Source organism: Oncorhynchus kisutch, linkage group LG15, assembly GCF_002021735.2.
Source record: "Oncorhynchus kisutch isolate 150728-3 linkage group LG15, Okis_V2, whole genome shotgun sequence".
Taxonomy (NCBI): Eukaryota; Metazoa; Chordata; class Actinopteri; order Salmoniformes; family Salmonidae; genus Oncorhynchus; species Oncorhynchus kisutch.
In genome coordinates, this window is record NC_034188.2 from 73,383,335 (window position 1) to 73,408,288 (window position 24,954).

Sequence of the window (24,954 nt, forward strand, 5' to 3'; positions counted from 1 at the left end):
AAGCTCTGTCTATCTCAAACTGTCTATCTATCTCAAGCTCTGTCTATCCATCTCAAACTCTGTCTATCTATCTCAAGCTCTGTCTATCTATCTCAAACTCTGTCTATCTATCTCAAAGTCTGTCTATCTATCTCAAACTCTGTCTATCTATCTCAAAGTCTGTCTATCTATCTCAAACTCTGTCTATCTATCTCAAGCTCTGTCTATCTATCTCAAACTCTGTCTATCTATCTCAAAGTCTGTCTATCTATCTCAAAGTCTGTCTATCTATCTCAAACTCTGTCTATCTATCTCAAACTCTGTCTTTCTATCTCAAACTCTGTCTATTTCAAACTCTGTTAATCTCAAATTATGTCTATTTCAAACTCTGGCTATCTGTCTCAAACTCTGTCTATTTCAAACTCTGTCTATCTATCTCAAACTCTGTCTATCTATCTCAAGCTCTGTCTATCTATCTCAAACTGTCTATCTATCTCAAACTCTGTCTATCTATCTCAAACTCTGTCTATCTATCTCAAACTCTGTCTATCTATCTCAAACTCCGTCTATCTATCTCAAACTCTGTCTTTCTATCTCAAACTCTGTCTATTTCAAACTCTGTTAATCTCAAATTATGTCTATTTCAAACTCTATCTGTCTCAAACTCTGTCTATTTCAAACTCTGTCTATCTATCTCAAACTCTGTCTATCTATCTCAAGCTCTGTCTATCTATCTCAAACTGTCTATCTATCTCAAACTCTGTCTATCTATCTCAAACTCTGTCTATCTATCTCAAACTCTGTCTATCTATCTCAAACTCCGTCTATCTATCTCAAACTCTGTCTTTCTATCTCAAACTCTGTCTATTTCAAACTCTGTTAATCTCAAATTATGTCTATTTCAAACTCTGTCTATCTGTCTCAAACTCTGTCTATTTCAAACTCTGTCTATCTATCTCAAACTCTGTCTATCTATCTCAAGCTCTGTCTATCTATCTCAAACTGTCTGTCTATCTCAAACTGTCTATTTCAAACTCTGTCTATCTCAAACTCTGTCTATCTGTCTCAAACTGTCTATCTATCTCAAACTCTGTCTATCTATCTCAAACTGTCTATCTATCTCAAACTCTGTCTTTCTATCTCAAGCTCTGTCTTTCTATCTCAAACTCTGTCTATCTATCTCAAACTCTGTCTATCCATCTCAAACTCTGTCTTTCTATCTCAAACTCTGTCTTTCTATCTCAAACTCTGTCTATCCATCTCAAACTCTGTCTTTCTATCTCAAACTCTGTCTATCCATCTCAAACTCTGTCTTTCTATCTCAAACTCTGTCTATCCATCTCAAACTCTGTCTATCTATCTCAAACTCTGTCTTTCTATCTCAAGCTCTGTCTTTCTATCTCAAACTCTGTCTATCTATCTCAAACTCTGTCTATCTATCTCAAACTCTGTCTTTCTATCTCAAACTCTGTCTATCCATCTCAAACTCTGTCTTTCTATCTCAAACTCTGTCTATCCATCTCAAACTCTGTCTATCTATCTCAAACTCTGTCTTTCTATCTCAAACTCTGTCTATCTCAAGCTCTGTCTATCTATCTCAAACTCTGTCTATCTATCTCAAGCTCTGTCTTTCTATCTCAAACTCTGTCTATCTATCTCAAACTCTGTCTTTCTATCTCAAACTCTGTCTATCTCAAACTCTGTCTATCCATCTCAAACTCTGTCTATCTATCTCAAACTCTGTCTATCTATCTCAAACTCTGTCTTCCCATCTCAAGCTCTGTCTATCTATCTCAAACTCTGTCTATCCATCTCAAACTCTGTCTATCTATCTCAAACTCTGTCTATCTATCTCAAACTCTGTCTATCTATCTCAAGCTCTGTCTATCTCAAGCTCTGTCTATCTCAAGCTCTGTCTATCTCAAGCTCTGTCTATCTCAAGCTCTGTCTATCTCAAGCTCTGTCTATCTCAAGCTCTGTCTATCTCAAGCTCTGTCTATCTCAAGCTCTGTCTATCTCAAGCTCTGTCTATCTCAGTCTCTATCTATCTCAAACTCTGTCTATCTATCTCAAGCTCTGTCTATCTCAAGCTCTGTCTATCTATCTCAAACTCTGTCTATCTATCTCAAGCTCTGTCTATCTATCTCAAACTCTGTCTATCTATCTCAAGCTCTGTCTATCTATCTCAAACTCTGTCTATCTATCTCAAGCTCTGTCTATCTATCTCAAACTCTGTCTATCTATCTCAAACTCTGTCTATCTCAAACTGTCTATTTCAAACTCTGTCTATCTATCTCAAACTCTGTCTATCTATCTCAAATTTCTATCTCAAACTCTGTTTATCTATCTCAAACTCTGTCTATCTATCTCAAACTCTGTCTATCTATCTCAAACTCTGTCTATCCATCTCAAGCTCTGTCTATCCATCTCAAGCTCTGTCTATCTATCTCAAGCTCTGTCTATCTATCTCAAGCTCTGTCTATCCATCTCAAGCTCTGTCTATCTATCTCAAGCTCTGTCTATCTATCTCAAGCTCTGTCTATCCATCTCAAGCTCTGTCTATCTATCTCAAGCTCTGTCTATCCATCTCAAGCTCTGTCTATCTATCTCAAACTCTGGCGGTTGAAAGGATATGAAAATTGATGCAATGTGTGAGATATTAACCCCAATGCAAGCCATATTGTCGGTGTGTGTTGAGTTTATGCGAGCCTGTGTGTGTGTATGTATGTGTGGTGGGGGGGTTGTTGAGAGAGACAGAGAGAGTGTGTTGTAGTGACATAATTAGTGTGTTTCGGTGTCTGTATGTGTGTTTGTGAGTTTATCTATTATCTGTTATCTATTATCACCTTTCTGTGTTTCTTTGTGATAAGTCTAGTAAGAGATTTGGGTTTGGTTGTTCTGACGTTGTATCACCATTTCTCCAACTCTCTACCTTTAGGACACAGACTTTGCTGAGGTGCTGACAGACCTGAACAGTCGGGAGCTCTTCTGGTTGTCAAGGGGCCAGCTGGTGATCACCGTGGAAACTGAGGTCCAGGACCCCCGACACATCTCCGGCTTCATCACTGGCAGGAAGTCATGTGACAGTAAGCTCCACCGCCCTTTATGTAGAACAATCAGACAATCAGTGAACAGTCAGCCACTCAGACAGGTGATGGGTTGAATCGATTTGTTTGGAAGTTACTCAAGTCACTCAACATCACACAAACAACCTTCATTCCTCTTTTTATGAGTTCTATCCATCATTCTGTCATCCGGTCACACCTGAACCGAGGCCAGTCAGAGACCTACTGTAGGAGGAATGGGTTTTGTTCTCCTTCTTTGCCTCCATGCTTGTTTTAGCGATTCTCTCCCTTCTAGAAATACTCCCTCCTTCCTTCCATCTCTTCATTCTTTCAAGTCTTATCACTGGAGTAAAACCATGTTTATAGCTCTGCGTTTTGACTTGGTGGTCCACCAAGATGGGGAGCGCTGGTGTGTGTCTTAGACAAAGTCTGAGACATTTCAGCACGCACATGTTCCATTCAAGCGACTCTAACACAAACATACTTATATACTTAGATCACACTCACACACACGTTGTCTTTTTCATACGCACACACACTTGGTGTACACACACGAACACACAAACACACACACACCCTGGGCGCTGCCAAGGTCACATTCTGCTGGACTTCACTCTCCATACTGGTGTTCCAGCTCCATGATTAACAGCTTGACGTTATGTGTGAAGAATTCAACCCAACACACTTGTTTCACTCTCTCCTTACATCTCTCTCTCTCTTTCACTACATGCTTCTCAACATCTCTTATATGTCTAGCTCTCTCTCTGCCTGTCTCTCCATCTTGTTCTGTTCTTTCTCTGTCTTGAACTGCTTCCTGCTGTATCACTCCCATTCTGCCTTTCTTTTATTTTCCTTCTCTATTTGTCATTCCCTGTCTGTCTTCTAAACCCCTCTGTGTTCAACAAGGGTTACCTCATCCCAAGGTTATGGGTTAGCAGGTGGGGGTACACCATTTAAGTTACAATTCTCTCTTTTGAGATGACAAACACATACCCTCACCCTAAAGTTCTGTGTGGATGGGCTGTGCTGTATTCATTCCCCGTGATTGTCCCCACTTGGTGGAGTGATGACATGGTGTGTGTGTGTGTGTGTGTGTGTGTGTGTGTGTGTGTGTGTGTGTGTGTGTGTGTGTGTGTGTGTGTGTGTGTGTGTGTGTACACACGTCTTTCTACAGCGGAGACGTGAGACAATGTGTTCTGGCCCTCTCTCGGCTCCCCCTGTCTGGCTCTCCAGACTAACATGGTGAATTATAACACGACAGAGAGCATTGCCTCATGTCGCATGCAAGAGCTGCCTCATCACATTCAGATTGTAGTCATCTGGGTGTGAAATGGAAAGGGAACAATGTTTTGAGGTCAGAGTCAGGGAGACCCTACTCACTCTCTCATCATCCTTCCTCGTTTCACCTTCAATTTACTTATTGGAAACATGAAAAGGTCCAAGTGTGGCACTGCTTGTTCATCTGTTATGTAATAGCAAGGATTTAAGAAAATATTTACTAAAACATTTTCCCTCTCTCATTTTTCTCTTTCCCTCCTCTACTCCCTCTCTTTCTCTCTCCAGCCATCCAGAGTGTCATGTCCAGTGGTGATGCATTGACACCAGGGAAGACAGGCGGTGTGGGATCAGCATTCTTTCATCTCCATGACAACGGCACCCTGGACTACCAGGTATGGATCTGAACTGAATTCAATTGATTTGAACTTCAAATAACTGAATCTAATGGAATTGTACTGTCACTATTTACATAACTGAACCAAACCACACTGAACTGAACCACCAAACCAACCCATATCCTGCTCCGTCCACAGGTCCAGCTAGTGGGGGCATCCAGTGAGGTGATGGGTTTGACCATCGAGCTAAAGCCTCGGCGGCGCAGTAAGCGCTCCGTGCTGTATGACCTAACTCCAGAGTTCGACAGGCCCAGCGGGCGGGCGACGGGAAGCTGGAGTCGCGTAGAGGCTCGTCACATCCACATGCTGCTGCAGAATGAACTGTTCATCAACGTGGCTACCGCACACAGCCAGGAGGGGGAGCTACGCGGACAGATCAAAGGCCTGCTCTACAGCGGCCTGGAGGCACCCAGACACGGTGAGACACTGACCTCAGACCAGAGCACTAGGGCTGAATCCTAAAGCACCCCCTTCCCCTCGCCCCTCCAGTTGTGGATTCACACGCGCCTCCACCATATGCACAAAGCTGACGGAGGCAATATGATGGAAGGTGTAGGTACTAACTAGCCCTCCGAAAGCCAGCTATGCTGACACCGCACTATTTTTGAGTTTGCGGAATTTCACACAACTGAATGGATAGGCGCGCATAAATATTAGCCACCTGTCTTAAATTGGGAGGTATTTCATAAGTTACATGTGTCAAGCCTCGAAATCAATGTTTAACAGTTACTGGGGTTTATATCTTGTAAAACGAAAGGAACATTTGTATCATTTGAATTTCATGCTGTTTTATTATTTAAATGTATTACATGAATCGCATCATTCAAGTCATATGTGTCCCAAAATGGATGGTTTTATTGATCCCCTCGCCAGTCTGAAAGTCACCCTCAGTAACACGGGACAACGGAGGGCCCTCTGAGTTTCTTCAGTAACACGGGACAACGGAGGGCCCTCTGAGTTTCCTCAGTAACACGGGACAACGGAGGGCCCTCTGAGTTTCCTCAGTAACACGGGACAACGGAGGGCCCTCTGAGTTTCCTCAGTAGCACGTGACAACGGAGGGCCCTCTGAGTTTCCTCAGTAACACGGGACAACGGAGGGCCCTCTGAGTTTCCTCAGTAACACGGGACAACGGAGGGCCCTCTGAGTTTCCTCAGTAACACGGGACAACGGAGGGCCCTCTGAGTTTCCTCAGTAACACGGGACAACGGAGGGCCCTCTGAGTTTCCTCAGTAACACGGGACAACGGAGGGCCCTCTGAGTTTCTTCAGTAACACGGGACAACGGAGGGCCCTCTGAGTTTCCTCAGTAACACGGGACAACGGAGGGCCCTCTGAGTTTCCTCAGTAACACGGGACAACGGAGGGCCCTCTGAGTTTCCTCAGTAGCACGTGACAACGGAGGGCCCTCTGAGTTTCCTCAGTAACACGGGACAACGGAGGGCCCTCTGAGTTTCCTCAGTAACACGGGACAACGGAGGGCCCTCTGAGTTTCCTCAGTAACACGGGACAACGGAGGGCCCTCTGAGTTTCCTCAGTAACACGGGACAACGGAGGGCCCTCTGAGTTTCCTCAGTAACACGTGACAACGGAGGGCCCTCTGAGTTTCCTCAGTTACACGGGACAACGGAGGGCCCTCTGAGTTTCCTCAGTAACACGGGACAACGGAGGGCCCTCTGAGTTTCTTCAGTAACACGTGACAACGGAGGGCCCTCTGAGTTTCCTCAGTAACACGGGACAACGGAGGGCCCTCTGAGTTTCCTCAGTAACACGGGACAACTGAGGGCCCTCTGAGTTTCCTCAGTAACACGTGACAATGGAGGGCCCTCTGAGTTTCTTCAGTAACACGGGACAGCGGAGGGCCCTCTGAGAACGATGGTAAGGGTGAGGGACTGGTTTGGGTTTCACTGTAGCATAACTCAAATACGCTTAGGTTGAGTAAATGCAAAGGTCAGGGGTGGCGAATTCCAGTCCTCTAGAGTAGAGTCACTGTGTCCACAGAATCTTCTTTATAAAGTATCTGAAAGACAACTCCAGTCCTCTAGTCAGTGTCCACAGAATCTTCTTTATAAAGTATCTGAAAGACAACTCCAGTCCTCTAGAGTCACAGTGTCCACAGAATCTTCTTTATAAAGTATCTGAAAGACAACTCCAGTCCTCTAGTCAGTGTCCACAGAATCTTCTTTATAAAGTATCTGAAAGACAACTCCAGTCCTCTAGAGTAGAGTCACAGTGTCCACAGAATCTTCTTTATAAAGTATCTGAAAGACAACTCCAGTCCTCTAGAGTAGAGTCACAGTGTCCACAGAATCTTCTTTATAAAGTATCTGAAAGACAACTCCAGTCCTCCAGAGTAGAGTCACAGTGTCCACAGAATCTTCTTTATGAAGTATCTGAAAGACAACTCCAGTCCTCTAGTCACAGTGTCCACAGAATTTTCTTTATAAAGTATCTGATAGACAACTCCAGTCCTCTAGTCACAGTGTCCACAGAATCTTCTTCATAAAGTATCTGAAAGACAACTCCAGTCCTCTAGTCACAGTGTCCACAGAATCTTCTTTATAAAGTATCTGATAGACAACTCCAGTCCTCTAGAGTAGAGTCACAGTGTCAACAAAATCTTCTTCATAAAGTATCTGATAGACAACTCCAGTCCTCCAGAGTAGAGTCACAGTGTCCACAAAATCTTCTTTATGAAGTATCTGAAAGACAACTCCAGTCCTCTAGTCACAGTGTCCACAGAATCTTCTTCATAAAGTATCTGAAAGACAACTCCAGTCCTCTAGTCACAGTGTCCACAGAATCTTCTTTATAAAGTATCTGATAGACAACTCCAGTCCTCCAGAGTAGAGTCACAGTGTCCACAAAATCTTCTTTATGAAGTATCTGAAAGACAACTCCAGTCCTCTAGTCACAGTGTCCACAGAATCTTCTTCATAAAGTATCTGAAAGACAACTCCAGTCCTCTAGTCACAGTGTCCACAGAATCTTCTTTATAAAGTATCTGATAGACAACTCCAGTCCTCTAGTCACAGTGTCCACGGAATCTTCTTCATAAAGTATCTGAAAGACAACTCCAGTCCTCTAGTCACAGTGTCCACAGAATCTTCTTTATAAAGTATCTGATAGACAACTCCAGTCCTCCAGAGTAGAGTCACAGTGTCCACAGAATCTTCTTTATAAAGTATCTGAAAGACAACTCCAGTCCTTTAGTCACAGTGTCCACAGAATCTTCTTCATAAAGTATCTGATAGACAACTCCAGTCCTCCAGAGTAGTCACAGTGTCCACAGAATCTTCATTATAAAGTATCTGATAGACAACTCCAGTCCTCTAGAGTCACAGTGTCCACAGAATCTTCTTTATAAAGTCTCTGAAAGACAACTCCAGTCCTCTAGAGTAGAGTCACAGTGCCCACAGAATCTTCTTTATAAAGTATCTGAAGTGAACTACAGTCCTCTAGAGTCACAGTGTCCACAGAATCTTCTTTATAAAGTATCTGATAGACAACTCCAGTCCTCCAGAGTAGAGTCACAGTGTCCACAGAATCTTCTTTATAAAGTATCTGAAAGACAACTCCAGTCATCTAGAGTAGAGTCACAGTGTCCACAGAATCTTCTTTATAAAGTATCTGAAAGACAACTCCAGTCCTCCAGAGTAGAGTCAAAGTGTCCACAGAATCTTCTTTATAAAGTATCTGATAGACAACTCCAGTCCTCTAGAGTAGAGTCACAGTGTCCACAGAATCTTCTTTATGAAGTATCTGAAAGACAACTCCAGTCCTCTAGTCACAGTGTCCACAGAATTTTCTTTATAAAGTATCTGATAGACAACTCCAGTCCTCTAGTCACAGTGTCCACAGAATCTTCTTCATAAAGTATCTGAAAGACAACTCCAGTCCTCTAGTCACAGTGTCCACAGAATCTTCTTTATAAAGTATCTGATAGACAACTCCAGTCCTCTAGTCACAGTGTCCACGGAATCTTCTTCATAAAGTATCTGAAAGACAACTCCAGTCCTCTAGTCACAGTGTCCACAGAATCTTCTTTATAAAGTATCTGATAGACAACTCCAGTCCTCTAGAGTAGAGTCACAGTGTCCACAAAATCTTCTTCATAAAGTATCTGAAAGACAACTCCAGTCCTCTAGTCACAGTGTCCACAGAATATTCTTTATAAAGTATCTGATAGACAACTCCAGTCCTCTAGAGTAGAGTCACAGTGACAACAGAATCTTCTTCATAAAGTATCTGAAAGACAACTCCAGTCCTCTAGTCACAGTGTCCACAGAATCTTCTTTATAAAGTATCTGATAGACAACTCCAGTCCTCCAGAGTAGAGTCACAGTGTCCACAGAATCTTCTTTATAAAGTATCTGAAAGACAACTCCAGTCCTTTAGTCACAGTGTCCACAGAATCTTCTTCATAAAGTATCTGATAGACAACTCCAGTCCTCCAGAGTAGTCACAGTGTCCACAGAATCTTCATTATAAAGTATCTGATAGACAACTCCAGTCCTCTAGAGTCACAGTGTCCACAGAATCTTCTTTATAAAGTCTCTGAAAGACAACTCCAGTCCTCTAGAGTAGAGTCACAGTGCCCACAGAATCTTCTTTATAAAGTATCTGAAGTGAACTACAGTCCTCTAGAGTCACAGTGTCCACAGAATTCTCTTCATAAAGTATCTGAAAGACAACTCCAGTCCTCTAGTCACAGTGTCCACAGAATCTTCTTTATAAAGTATCTGATAGACAACTCCAGTCCTCTAGAGTAGAGTCACAGTGTCCACAAAATCTTCTTCATAAAGTATCTGAACGACAACTCCAGTCCTCTAGTCACAGTGTCCACAGAATCTTCTTTATAAAGTATCTGATAGACAACTCCAGTCCTCCAGAGTAGAGTCACAGTGTCCACAGAATCTTCTTTATAAAGTATCTGAAAGACAACTCCAGTCATCTAGTCACAGTGTCCACAGAATCTTCTTCATAAAGTATCTGAAAGACAACTCCAGTCCTCTAGTCACAGTGTCCACAGAATCTTCTTCATAAAGTATCTGATAGACAACTCCAGTCCTCCAGAGTAGTCACAGTGTCCACAGAATCTTCTTTATAAAGTCTCTGAAAGACAACTCCAGTCCTCTAGAGTAGAGTCACAGTGTCCACAGAATCTTCTTTATAAAGTATCTGAAGAGAACTACAGTCCTCTAGAGTCACAGTGTCCACAGAATCTTCTTTCTAAATTACCTGAAAGACAACTCTAGTCCTCTAGAGTAGAGTCACAGTCTCCACAGAATCTTCTTCATAAAGTATCTGATAGAGAACTCCAGTCCTCTGGAGTCACAGTGTCCACAGAATCTTCTTTATAAAGTATCTGATAGACAACTCCAGTCCTCTGGAGTCACAGTGTCCACATAATCTTCTTTATAAAGTATCTGAAAGACAACTCCAGTCCTCTAGAGTAGAGTCACAGTGACAACAGAATCTTCTTTATAAAGTATCTGATAGACAACTCCAGTCCTCTAAAGTCACAGTGTCCACATAATCTTCTTTATAAAATATCTGAAAGACAACTCCAGTCCTCTAGAGTAGAGTCACAGTGTCCACAGAATCTTCTTTATAAAGTATCTGAAAGACAACTCCAGTCCTCTAGTCACAGTGTCCACAGAATCTTCTTTATAAAGTATCTGATAGACAACTCCAGTCCTCTAGAGTAGAGTCACAGTGACAACAGAATCTTCTTCATAAAGTATCTGAAAGACAACTCCAGTCCTCTAGTCACAGTGTCCACAGAATCTTCTTTATAAAGTATCTGATAGACAACTCCAGTCCTCCAGAGTAGAGTCACAGTGTCCACAGAATCTTCTTTATAAAGTATCTGAAAGACAACTCCAGTCCTTTAGTCACAGTGTCCACAGAATCGTCTTCATAAAGTATCTGATAGACAACTCCAGTCCTCCAGAGTAGTCACAGTGTCCACAGAATCTTCTTTATAAAGTATCTGATAGACAACTCCAGTCCTCTAGAGTCACAGTGTCCACAGAATCTTCTTTATAAAGTCTCTGAAAGACAACTCCAGTCCTCTAGAGTAGAGTCACAGTGCCCACAGAATCTTCTTTATAAAGTATCTGAAGTGAACTACAGTCCTCTAGAGTCACAGTGTCCACAGAATTCTCTTCATAAAGTATCTGAAAGACAACTCCAGTCCTCTAGTCACAGTGTCCACAGAATCTTCTTTATAAAGTATCTGATAGACAACTCCAGTCCTCTAGAGTAGAGTCACAGTGTCCACAAAATCTTCTTCATAAAGTATCTGAACGACAACTCCAGTCCTCTAGTCACAGTGTCCACAGAATCTTCTTTATAAAGTATCTGATAGACAACTCCAGTCCTCCAGAGTAGAGTCACAGTGTCCACAGAATCTTCTTTATAAAGTATCTGAAAGACAACTCCAGTCATCTAGAGTAGAGTCACAGTGTCCACAGAATCTTCTTTATAAAGTATCTGAAAGACAACTCCAGTCCTCTAGTCACAGTGTCCACAGAATCTTCTTTATAAAGTATCTGATAGACAACTCCAGTCCTCCAGAGTAGAGTCACAGTGTCCACAGAATCTTCTTTATAAAGTATCTGAAAGACAACTCCAGTCATCTAGTCACAGTGTCCACAGAATCTTCTTCATAAAGTATCTGAAAGACAACTCCAGTCCTCTAGTCACAGTGTCCACAGAATCTTCTTCATAAAGTATCTGATAGACAACTCCAGTCCTCCAGAGTAGTCACAGTGTCCACAGAATCTTCTTTATAAAGTATCTGATAGACAACTCCAGTCCTCTAAAGTCACAGTGTCCACATAATCTTCTTTATAAAGTATCTGAAAGACAACTCCAGTCCTCTAGAGTAGAGTCACAGTGACAACAGAATCTTCTTTATAAAGTATCTGATAGACAACTCCAGTCCTCTAAAGTCACAGTGTCCACATAATCTTCTTTATAAAGTATCTGAAAGACAACTCCAGTCCTCTAGAGTAGAGTCACAGTGTCCACAGAATCTTCTTTATAAAGTATCTGAAAGACAACGCCAGTCCTCTAGAGTCACAGTGTCCACAGAATCTTCTTTATAAAGTATCTGATAGACAACTCCAGTCCTCTAGAGTCACAGTGTCCACAGAATCTTCTTTATAAAGTATCTGATAGACAACTCCAGTCCTCTAAAGTCACAGTGTCCACATAATCTTCTTTATAAAGTATCTGAAAGACAACTCCAGTCCTCTAGAGTAGAGTCACAGTGTTCACAGAATCTTCTTTATAAAGTATCTGAAAGACAACGCCAGTCCTCTAGAGTCACAGTGTCCACAGAATCTTCTTTATAAAGTATCTGATAGACAACTCCAGTCCTCTAGAGTCACAGTGTCCATAGAATCTTCTTTATAAAGTATCTGATAGACAACTCCAGTCCTCCAGAGTAGAGTCACAGTGTCCACAGAATCTTCTTTATAAAGTATCTGAAAGACAACTCCAGTCCTTTAGTCACAGTGTCCACAGAATCGTCTTCATAAAGTATCTGATAGACAACTCCAGTCCTCCAGAGTAGTCACAGTGTCCACAGAATCTTCTTTATAAAGTATCTGATAGACAACTCCAGTCCTCTAGAGTCACAGTGTCCACAGAATCTTCTTTATAAAGTCTCTGAAAGACAACTCCAGTCCTCTAGAGTAGAGTCACAGTGCCCACAGAATCTTCTTTATAAAGTATCTGAAGTGAACTACAGTCCTCTAGAGTCACAGTGTCCACAGAATTCTCTTCATAAAGTATCTGAAAGACAACTCCAGTCCTCTAGTCACAGTGTCCACAGAATCTTCTTTATAAAGTATCTGATAGACAACTCCAGTCCTCCAGAGTAGAGTCACAGTGTCCACAGAATCTTCTTTATAAAGTATCTGAAGTGAACTACAGTCCTCTAGAGTCACAGTGTCCACAGAATTCTCTTCATAAAGTATCTGAAAGACAACTCCAGTCCTCTAGTCACAGTGTCCACAAAATCTTCTTCATAAAGTATCTGAAAGACAACTCCAGTCCTCTAGTCACAGTGTCCACAGAATCTTCTTTATAAAGTATCTGATAGACAACTCCAGTCCTCCAGAGTAGAGTCACAGTGTCCACAGAATCTTCTTTATAAAGTATCTGAAAGACAACTCCAGTCATCTAGTCACAGTGTCCACAGAATCTTCTTCATAAAGTATCTGAAAGACAACTCCAGTCCTCTAGTCACAGTGTCCACAGAATCTTCTTCATAAAGTATCTGATAGACAACTCCAGTCCTCCAGAGTAGTCACAGTGTCCACAGAATCTTCTTTATAAAGTATCTGATAGACAACTCCAGTCCTCTAAAGTCACAGTGTCCACATAATCTTCTTTATAAAGTATCTGAAAGACAACTCCAGTCCTCTAGAGTAGAGTCACAGTGACAACAGAATCTTCTTTATAAAGTATCTGATAGACAACTCCAGTCCTCTAAAGTCACAGTGTCCACATAATCTTCTTTATAAAGTATCTGAAAGACAACTCCAGTCCTCTAGAGTAGAGTCACAGTGTCCACAGAATCTTCTTTATAAAGTATCTGAAAGACAACGCCAGTCCTCTAGAGTCACAGTGTCCACAGAATCTTCTTTATAAAGTATCTGATAGACAACTCCAGTCCTCTAGAGTCACAGTGTCCACAGAATCTTCTTTATAAAGTATCTGATAGACAACTCCAGTCCTCTAAAGTCACAGTGTCCACATAATCTTCTTTATAAAGTATCTGAAAGACAACTCCAGTCCTCTAGAGTAGAGTCACAGTGTTCACAGAATCTTCTTTATAAAGTATCTGAAAGACAACGCCAGTCCTCTAGAGTCACAGTGTCCACAGAATCTTCTTTATAAAGTATCTGATAGACAACTCCAGTCCTCTAGAGTCACAGTGTCCATAGAATCTTCTTTATAAAGTATCTGATAGACAACTCCAGTCCTCCAGAGTAGAGTCACAGTGTCCACAGAATCTTCTTTATAAAGTATCTGAAAGACAACTCCAGTCCTTTAGTCACAGTGTCCACAGAATCGTCTTCATAAAGTATCTGATAGACAACTCCAGTCCTCCAGAGTAGTCACAGTGTCCACAGAATCTTCTTTATAAAGTATCTGATAGACAACTCCAGTCCTCTAGAGTCACAGTGTCCACAGAATCTTCTTTATAAAGTCTCTGAAAGACAACTCCAGTCCTCTAGAGTAGAGTCACAGTGCCCACAGAATCTTCTTTATAAAGTATCTGAAGTGAACTACAGTCCTCTAGAGTCACAGTGTCCACATAATTCTCTTCATAAAGTATCTGAAAGACAACTCCAGTCCTCTAGTCACAGTGTCCACAGAATCTTCTTTATAAAGTATCTGATAGACAACTCCAGTCCTCTAGAGTAGAGTCACAGTGTCCACAAAATCTTCTTCATAAAGTATCTGAAAGACAACTCCAGTCCTCTAGTCACAGTGTCCACAGAATCTTCTTTATAAAGTATCTGATAGACAACTCCAGTCCTCCAGAGTAGAGTCACAGTGTCCACAGAATCTTCTTTATAAAGTATCTGAAAGACAACTCCAGTCATCTAGTCACAGTGTCCACAGAATCTTCTTCATAAAGTATCTGAAAGACAACTCCAGTCCTCTAGTCACAGTGTCCACAGAATCTTCTTCATAAAGTATCTGATAGACAACTCCAGTCCTCCAGAGTAGTCACAGTGTCCACAGAATCTTCTTTATAAAGTATCTGATAGACAACTCCAGTCCTCTAAAGTCACAGTGTCCACATAATCTTCTTTATAAAGTATCTGAAAGACAACTCCAGTCCTCTAGAGTAGAGTCACAGTGACAACAGAATCTTCTTTATAAAGTATCTGATAGACAACTCCAGTCCTCTAAAGTCACAGTGTCCACATAATCTTCTTTATAAAGTATCTGAAAGACAACTCCAGTCCTCTAGAGTAGAGTCACAGTGTCCACAGAATCTTCTTTATAAAGTATCTGAAAGACAACGCCAGTCCTCTAGAGTCACAGTGTCCACAGAATCTTCTTTATAAAGTATCTGATAGACAACTCCAGTCCTCTAGAGTCACAGTGTCCACAGAATCTTCTTTATAAAGTATCTGATAGACAACTCCAGTCCTCTAAAGTCACAGTGTCCACATAATCTTCTTTATAAAGTATCTGAAAGACAACTCCAGTCCTCTAGAGTAGAGTCACAGTGTTCACAGAATCTTCTTTATAAAGTATCTGAAAGACAATGCCAGTCCTCTAGAGTCACAGTGTCCACAGAATCTTCTTTATAAAGTATCTGATAGACAACTCCAGTCCTCTAGAGTCACAGTGTCCATAGAATCTTCTTTATAAAGTATCTGAAAGACAACTCCAGTCCTCTAGAGTAGAGTCACAGTGTCCACAGAATCTTCTTTATAAAGTATCTGAAAGACAACTCCAGTCCTCTAGAGTCACAGTGTCCACAAAATCTTCTTTATAAAGTATCTGATAGACAACTCCAGTCCTCTAGAGTAGAGTCACAGTGTCCACAGAATCTTCTTTATAAAGTATCTGAAAGACAACTCCAATCCTCTAGTCAGTGTCCACAGAATCTTCTTTATAAAGTATCTGAAAGACAACTCCAGTCCTCTAGAGTAGAGTCACAGTGTCCACAGAATCTTCTTTATAAAGTATCTGAAAGACAACTCCAGTCCTCTAGAGTAGAGTCACAGTGTCCACAGAATCTTCTTTATAAAGTATCTGAAAGACAACTCCAGTCCTCCAGAGTAGAGTCAAAGTGTCCACAGAATCTTCTTTATAAAGTATCTGATAGACAACTCCAGTCCTCTAGAGTAGAGTCACAGTGTCCACAGAATCTTCTTTATGAAGTATCTGAAAGACAACTCCAGTCCTCTAGTCACAGTGTCCACAGAATTTTCTTTATAAAGTATCTGATAGACAACTCCAGTCCTCTAGTCACAGTGTCCACAGAATCTTCTTCATAAAGTATCTGAAAGACAACTCCAGTCCTCTAGTCACAGTGTCCACAGAATCTTCTTTATAAAGTATCTGATAGACAACTCCAGTCCTCTAGAGTAGAGTCACAGTGTCAACAAAATCTTCTTCATAAAGTATCTGATAGACAACTCCAGTCCTCCAGAGTAGAGTCACAGTGTCCACAAAATCTTCTTTATGAAGTATCTGAAAGACAACTCCAGTCCTCTAGTCACAGTGTCCACAGAATCTTCTTCATAAAGTATCTGAAAGACAACTCCAGTCCTCTAGTCACAGTGTCCACAGAATCTTCTTTATAAAGTATCTGATAGACAACTCCAGTCCTCTAGTCACAGTGTCCACGGAATCTTCTTCATAAAGTATCTGAAAGACAACTCCAGTCCTCTAGTCACAGTGTCCACAGAATCTTCTTTATAAAGTATCTGATAGACAACTCCAGTCCTCTAGAGTAGAGTCACAGTGTCCACAAAATCTTCTTCATAAAGTATCTGAAAGACAACTCCAGTCCTCTAGTCACAGTGTCCACAGAATATTCTTTATAAAGTATCTGATAGACAACTCCAGTCCTCTAGAGTAGAGTCACAGTGACAACAGAATCTTCTTCATAAAGTATCTGAAAGACAACTCCAGTCCTCTAGTCACAGTGTCCACAGAATCTTCTTTATAAAGTATCTGATAGACAACTCCAGTCCTCCAGAGTAGAGTCACAGTGTCCACAGAATCTTCTTTATAAAGTATCTGAAAGACAACTCCAGTCCTTTAGTCACAGTGTCCACAGAATCTTCTTCATAAAGTATCTGATAGACAACTCCAGTCCTCCAGAGTAGTCACAGTGTCCACAGAATCTTCATTATAAAGTATCTGATAGAAAACTCCAGTCCTCTAGAGTCACAGTGTCCACAGAATCTTCTTTATAAAGTCTCTGAAAGACAACTCCAGTCCTCTAGAGTAGAGTCACAGTGCCCACAGAATCTTCTTTATAAAGTATCTGAAGTGAACTACAGTCCTCTAGAGTCACAGTGTCCACAGAATTCTCTTCATAAAGTATCTGAAAGACAACTCCAGTCCTCTAGTCACAGTGTCCACAGAATCTTCTTTATAAAGTATCTGATAGACAACTCCAGTCCTCTAGAGTAGAGTCACAGTGTCCACAAAATCTTCTTCATAAAGTATCTGAACGACAACTCCAGTCCTCTAGTCACAGTGTCCACAGAATCTTCTTTATAAAGTATCTGATAGACAACTCCAGTCCTCCAGAGTAGAGTCACAGTGTCCACAGAATCTTCTTTATAAAGTATCTGAAAGACAACTCCAGTCATCTAGTCACAGTGTCCACAGAATCTTCTTCATAAAGTATCTGAAAGACAACTCCAGTCCTCTAGTCACAGTGTCCACAGAATCTTCTTCATAAAGTATCTGATAGACAACTCCAGTCCTCCAGAGTAGTCACAGTGTCCACAGAATCTTCTTTATAAAGTCTCTGAAAGACAACTCCAGTCCTCTAGAGTAGAGTCACAGTGTCCACAGAATCTTCTTTATAAAGTATCTGAAGAGAACTACAGTCCTCTAGAGTCACAGTGTCCACAGAATCTTCTTTCTAAATTACCTGAAAGACAACTCCAGTCCTCTAGAGTAGAGTCACAGTCTCCACAGAATCTTCTTCATAAAGTATCTGATAGAGAACTCCAGTCCTCTGGAGTCACAGTGTCCACAGAATCTTCTTTATAAAGTATCTGATAGACAACTCCAGTCCTCTGGAGTCACAGTGTCCACATAATCTTCTTTATAAAGTATCTGAAAGACAACTCCAGTCCTCTAGAGTAGAGTCACAGTGACAACAGAATCTTCTTTATAAAGTATCTGATAGACAACTCCAGTCCTCTAAAGTCACAGTGTCGACATAATCTTCTTTATAAAATATCTGAAAGACAACTCCAGTCCTCTAGAGTAGAGTCACAGTGTCCACAGAATCTTCTTTATAAAGTATCTGAAAGACAACTCCAGTCCTCTAGTCACAGTGTCCACAGAATCTTCTTTATAAAGTATCTGATAGACAACTCCAGTCCTCTAGAGTAGAGTCACAGTGACAACAGAATCTTCTTCATAAAGTATCTGAAAGACAACTCCAGTCCTCTAGTCACAGTGTCCACAGAATCTTCTTTATAAAGTATCTGATAGACAACTCCAGTCCTCCAGAGTAGAGTCACAGTGTCCACAGAATCTTCTTTATAAAGTATCTGAAAGACAACTCCAGTCCTTTAGTCACAGTGTCCACAGAATCGTCTTCATAAAGTATCTGATAGACAACTCCAGTCCTCCAGAGTAGTCACAGTGTCCACAGAATCTTCTTTATAAAGTATCTGATAGACAACTCCAGTCCTCTAGAGTCACAGTGTCCACAGAATCTTCTTTATAAAGTCTCTGAAAGACAACTCCAGTCCTCTAGAGTAGAGTCACAGTGCCCACAGAATCTTCTTTATAAAGTATCTGAAGTGAACTACAGTCCTCTAGAGTCACAGTGTCCACAGAATTCTCTTCATAAAGTATCTGAAAGACAACTCCAGTCCTCTAGTCACAGTGTCCACAGAATCTTCTTTATAAAGTATCTGATAGACAACTCCAGTCCTCTAGAGTAGAGTCACAGTGTCCACAAAATCTTCTTCATAAAGTATCTGAAAGACAACTCCAGTCCTCTAGTCACAGTGTCCACAGAATCTTCTTTATAAAGTATCTGATAGACAACTCCAGTCCTCCAGAGTAGAGTCACAGTGTCCACAGAATCTTCTTTATAAAGTATCTGAAAGACAACTCCAGTCATCTAGTCACAGTGTCCACAGAATCTTCTTCATAAAGTATCTGAAAGACAACTCCAGTCCTCTAGTCACAGTGTCCACAGAATCTTCTTCATAAAGTATCTGATAGACAACTCCAGTCCTCCAGAGTAGTCACAGTGTCCACAGAATCTTCTTTATAAAGTATCTGATAGACAACTCCAGTCCTCTAAAGTCACAGTGTCCACATAATCTTCTTTATAAAGTATCTGAAAGACAACTCCAGTCCTCTAGAGTAGAGTCACAGTGTCCACAGAATCTTCTTTATAAAGTATCTGAAAGACAACGCCAGTCCTCTAGAGTCACAGTGTCCACAGAATCTTCTTTATAAAGTATCTGATAGACAACTCCAGTCCTCTAGAGTCACAGTGTCCACAGAATCTTCTTTATAAAGTATCTGATAGACAACTCCAGTCCTCTAAAGTCACAGTGTCCACATAATCTTCTTTATAAAGTATCTGAAAGACAACTCCAGTCCTCTAGAGTAGAGTCACAGTGTTCACAGAATCTTCTTTATAAAGTATCTGAAAGACAACGCCAGTCCTCTAGAGTCACAGTGTCCACAGAATCTTCTTTATAAAGTATCTGATAGACAACTCCAGTCCTCTAGAGTCACAGTGTCCATAGAATCTTCTTTATAAAGTATCTGAAAGACAACTCCAGTCCTCTAGAGTAGAGTCACAGTGTCCACAGAATCTTCTTTATAAAGTATCTGAAAGACAACTCCAGTCCTCTAGAGTCACAGTGTCCACAAAATCTTCTTTATAAAGTATCTGATAGACAACTCCAGTCCTCTAGAGTAGAGTCACAGTGTCCACAGAATCTTCTTTATAAAGTATCTGAAAGACAACTCCAATCCTCTAGTCACAGTGTCCACAGAATCCTCTTCATAAAGTATCTGATAGACAACTCCAGTCCTCTAGAGTAGAGTCACAGTGTCCACATAATCTTCTTTATAAAGTATCTGAAAGACAACTCCAGTCCTCTAGAGTAGAGTCACAGTGTCCACAGAATCTTCTTTATAAAGTATCTGAAAGACAACGCCAGTCCTCTAGAGTCACAGTGTCCACAGAATCTTCTTTATAAAGTATCTGATAGACAACTCCAGTCCTCTAGAGTCACAGTGTCCATAGAATCTTCTTTATAAAGTATCTGAAAGACAACTCCAGTCCTCTAGAGTAGAGTCACAGTGTCCACAGAATCTTCTTTATAAAGTATCTGAAAGACAACTCCAGTCCTCTAGAGTCACAGTGTCCACAGAATCTTCTTTATAAAGTATCTGATAGACAACTCCAGTCCTCTAGAGTAGAGTCACAGTGTCCACAGAATCTTCTTCATAAAGTATCTGATAGACAACTCCAGTCCTCTAGAGCCACAGTGTCCACAGAATCTTCTTTATAAAGTATCTGAAAGACAACTCCAGTCCTCTAGTCACAGTGTCCACAGAATCTTCTTTATAAAGTATCTGATAGACAACTCCAGTCCTCTAAAGTCACAGTGTCCACATAATCTTCTTTATAAAGTATCTGATAGACAACTCCAGTCCTCTAAAGTCACAGTGTCCACAGAATCCTCTTCATAAAGTATCTGATAGACAACTCCAGTCCTCTAGAGTAGAGTCACAGTGTCCACATAATCTTCTTTATAAAGTATCTGAAAGACAACTCCAGTCCTCTAGAGTAGAGTCACAGTGTCCACAGAATCTTCTTTATAAAGTATCTGAAAGACAACTCCAGTCCTCTAAAGTCACAGTGTCCACATAATCTTCTTTATAAAGTATCTGATAGACAACTCCAGTCCTCTAAAGTCACAGTGTCCACAGAATCTTCTTTATAAAGTATCTGATAGACAACTCCAGTCCTCTAAAGTCACAGTGTCCACAGAATCTTCTTTATAAAGTATCTGAAAGACAACTCCAGTCCTCTAAAGTCACAGTGTCCACATAATCTTCTTTATAAAGTATCTGATAGACAACTCCAGTCCTCTAAAGTCACAGTGTCCACAGAATCTTCTTTATAAAGTATCTGAAAGACAACTCCAGTCCTCTAAAGTCACAGTGTCCACATAATCTTCTTTATAAAGTATCTGATAGACAACTCCAGTCCTCTAAAGTCACAGTGTCCACAGAATCTTCTTTATAAAGTATCTGAAAGACAACTCCAGTCCTCTAAAGTCACAGTGTCCATAGAATCTTCTTTATAAAGTATCTGAAAGACAACTCCAGTCCTCTAGAGTAGAGTCACAGTGTCCACAGAATCTTCTTTATAAAGTATCTGATAGACAACTCCAGTCCTCTAAAGTCACAGTGTCCACATAATCTTCTTTATAAAGTATCTGATAGACAACTCCAGTCCTCTAAAGTCACAGTGTCCACAGAATCTTCTTTATAAAGTATCTGATAGACAACTCCAGTCCTCTAAAGTCACAGTGTCCACAGAATCTTCTTTATAAAGTATCTGAAAGACAACTCCAATCCTCTAGTCACAGTGTCCACAGAATCCTCTTCATAAAGTATCTGATAGACAACTCCAGTCCTCTAGAGTAGAGTCACAGTGTCCACATAATCTTCTTTATAAAGTATCTGAAAGACAACTCCAGTCCTCTAGAGTAGAGTCACAGTGTCCACAGAATCTTCTTTATAAAGTATCTGAAAGACAACGCCAGTCCTCTAGAGTCACAGTGTCCACAGAATCTTCTTTATAAAGTATCTGATAGACAACTCCAGTCCTCTAGAGTCACAGTGTCCATAGAATCTTCTTTATAAAGTATCTGAAAGACAACTCCAGTCCTCTAGAGTAGAGTCACAGTGTCCACAGAATCTTCTTTATAAAGTATCTGAAAGACAACTCCAGTCCTCTAGAGTCACAGTGTCCACAGAATCTTCTTTATAAAGTATCTGATAGACAACTCCAGTCCTCTAGAGTAGAGTCACAGTGTCCACAGAATCTTCTTCATAAAGTATCTGATAGACAACTCCAGTCCTCTAGAGCCACAGTGTCCACAGAATCTTCTTTATAAAGTATCTGAAAGACAACTCCAGTCCTCTAGTCACAGTGTCCACAGAATCTTCTTTATAAAGTATCTGATAGACAACTCCAGTCCTCTAAAGTCACAGTGTCCACATAATCTTCTTTATAAAGTATCTGATAGACAACTCCAGTCCTCTAAAGTCACAGTGTCCACAGAATCTTCTTTATAAAGTATCTGAAAGACAACTCCAGTCCTCTAAAGTCACAGTGTCCACATAATCTTCTTTATAAAGTATCTGATAGACAACTCCAGTCCTCTAAAGTCACAGTGTCCACAGAATCTTCTTTATAAAGTATCTGATAGACAACTCCAGTCCTCTAAAGTCACAGTGTCCACAGAATCTTCTTTATAAAGTATCTGAAAGAAAACTCCAGTCCTCTAAAGTCACAGTGTCCACATAATCTTCTTTATAAAGTATCTGATAGACAACTCCAGTCCTCTAAAGTCACAGTGTCCACAGAATCTTCTTTATAAAGTATCTGAAAGACAACTCCAGTCCTCTAAAGTCACAGTGTCCACATAATCTTCTTTATAAAGTATCTGATAGACAACTCCAGTCCTCTAAAGTCACAGTGTCCACAGAATCTTCTTTATAAAGTATCTGATAGACAACTCCAGTCCTCTAAAGTCACAGTGTCCACAGAATCTTCTTTATAAAGTATCTGATAGACAACTCCAGTCCTCTAAAGTCACAGTGTTCACAGAATCTTCTTTATAAAGTATCTGAAAGACAACTCCAGTCCTCTAAAGTCACAGTGTCCATAGAATCTTCTTTATAAAGTATCTGAAAGACAACTCCAGTCCTCTAGAGTAGAGTCACAGTGTCCACAGAATCTTCTTTATAAAGTATCTGATAGACAACTCCAGTCCTCTAAAGTCACAGTGTCCACATAATCTTCTTTATAAAGTATCTGATAGACAACTCCAGTCCTCTAAAGTCACAGTGTCCACAGAATCTTCTTTATAAAGTATCTGATAGACAACTCCAGTCCTCTAAAGTCACAGTGTCCACATAATCTTCTTTATAAAGTATCTGATAGACAACTCCAGTCCTCTAGAGTCACAGTGTCCACAGAATCTTCTTTATAAAGTATCTGAAAGACAACTTCAGTCCTCTAGTCACAGTGTCCACAGAATCTTCTTCATAAAGTATCTGATAGACAACTCCAGTCCTCTAGAGTAGAGTCACAGTGTCCACAGAATCTTCTTTATAAAGTATCTGATAGACAACTCCAGTCCTCTAAAGTCACAGTGTCCACATAATCTTCTTTATAAAGTATCTGATAGACAACTCCAGTCCTCTAAAGTCACAGTGTCCACAGAATCTTCTTTATAAAGTATCTGATAGACAACTCCAGTCCTCTAAAGTCACAGTGTCCACATAATCTTCTTTATAAAGTATCTGATAGACAACTCCAGTCCTCTAGAGTCACAGTGTCCACAGAATCTTCTTTATAAAGTATCTGAAAGACAACTTCAGTCCTCTAGTCACAGTGTCCACAGAATCTTCTTCATAAAGTATCTGATAGACAACTCCAGTCCTCTAAAGTCACAGTGTCCACAGAATCTTCTTTATAAAGTATCTGAAAGACAACTCCAGTCCATGTTTGGGTGAAAAACATCAATCCCAATTTGACATTATTCTCTTTAACAATAGTCTTTAGCTTTTATTTATATTTAACCCTCTCCGTCACCAGAGATTCCTGTCCCTCTGGCAGGCCAGTTTGTGGCTCCTCCAGTCCTGACCAGTGCTGGGGGCCATGCCTGGGTGTCTGTGGACGAGCGCTGTCACCTCCATTATGAGATCGTGGTGGCAGGCCTCAGCAAAGCTGATGACCTCACAGTCAACGCCCACCTCCACGGATTGGCTGAAATCGGAGAACTTGACGAACGCAGCACCAATCACAAGAGACTGCTGACAGGGTTCTACGGTTCTCAGGTAGGCAGAGGAAGACACATGAATAATCACAAACAAACACACATGAACAACTTTGTCATGACAGTATGATATAGAGAATGTCTATAACAGACTCTTATTCCATTCACTCTCTCTCTCTCTCTCTCTCTCTCTCTGTATATCTGTCTCGCTCTCTGTCTGTCTTTCTGTCTCTCTCTCTCGGTGTCTCTCTCTCAGGCCCAGGGTGTGTTGAAGGACATCAGTGTAGAGTTGTTGCGTCACCTGGACAGAGGGACAGCCTTCATCCAGGTCAGCACCAAGGTCAACACCAGAGGAGAGATACGCGGACGGGTGAGTAGGACCACAGCCTTAACACAATCCCTCCACAGCCATAACTCAACCACTCTAAACCATACCTCACTCTTAATGTCAACCCACACCCTTCAGTTTGATCATGCATTATTGGAATATATTGAGGATTATAGAGATGGAGCGATGACATGTGGAAGAGAGGAGGAAGGGAGAGAGGTGAGCCAGCTGAGTGTTTATGTGTGTGTGTGTGTGTGTGTGTGTGTGTGTGTGTGTGTGTGTGTGTGTGTGTGTGTGTGTGTGTGTGTGTGTGTGTGTGTGTGTGTGTGTCTGTCTGTCTGTCTGTCTGTCTGTCTGTCTGTCTGTCTGTCTGTCTGTCTGTCTGTGTGTGTTGATTGCTCACTTAGCCAGTGTGAGGCCACCCAGACACGCACTCTCACTGGCAGGTGGTCTTGTGTTTTCAGAGACGTTTTGGTGAAAAATAAAAGTTTGTGAGGACACACACACACCCTCAAACAAACACATCGTTACACGCTAACATATTTGCAGGTGGCCTGGTTGATGATTTTGTCTTAGTTGCCAGTGATTAGAATGAAAGAAAGAAATGTGTAAGAACACACAAACCCAGGTCCGGCAGTTTTAATAGCGAACAGGTCTGACACAAACAGCAATCTGCCGTGGAGCCGTAGGGCCATGGGCAGAAAGTCGGCTGACAAGTACACTTCACAACAAGCCACAAGGCAGATGTGTCCAACCAATCATTAGCATCCTAACCTCTGTCTTCCCCCTCTCTCCCACCTTCCTTCCTCCTCATTGCTCTCTTTCTCTCTGTCCCTCCTCTCATTCTCCCTTTCTCATGCTCACCCTTTTCTGCCCCTCTCTCTCAAGTCAATTTCAATTTAAGGGGCTTTAGTGGCATGGGAAACATATGTTTGCATTGCCAAAGCAAGTGAAATAGGTAATAAACAAAAGTGAAATAAACAATCAATTACAGCAAACATTACACTCACAAAAGTTCCAAAAGAATAAAGACATTTCAAATGTCATATTATGTGCAAATAGTTTAAGTACAAAAGGGAAAATAAATAAGCATAAATATGTGTTGTATTTACAATGGTG

The 24,954-nt window shown here is 41.0% G+C and overlaps 1 protein-coding gene across 1 annotated transcript in view; it reads left to right on the forward strand.

Moving 5' to 3' along the window:
- chrd (chordin) overlaps positions 1 to 24,954 on the forward strand; it is a 48,960-nt gene that overhangs the window by 18,479 nt on the left and 5,527 nt on the right. The window contains exons 10-14 of the mRNA XM_031791066.1: positions 2,918 to 3,065; positions 4,608 to 4,714; positions 4,856 to 5,135; positions 23,327 to 23,568; positions 23,764 to 23,877. Coding sequence (XP_031646926.1) covers positions 2,918 to 3,065; positions 4,608 to 4,714; positions 4,856 to 5,135; positions 23,327 to 23,568; positions 23,764 to 23,877 — 891 coding nt within the window. The remainder of the gene's footprint in view (positions 1 to 2,917; positions 3,066 to 4,607; positions 4,715 to 4,855; positions 5,136 to 23,326; positions 23,569 to 23,763; positions 23,878 to 24,954) is intronic.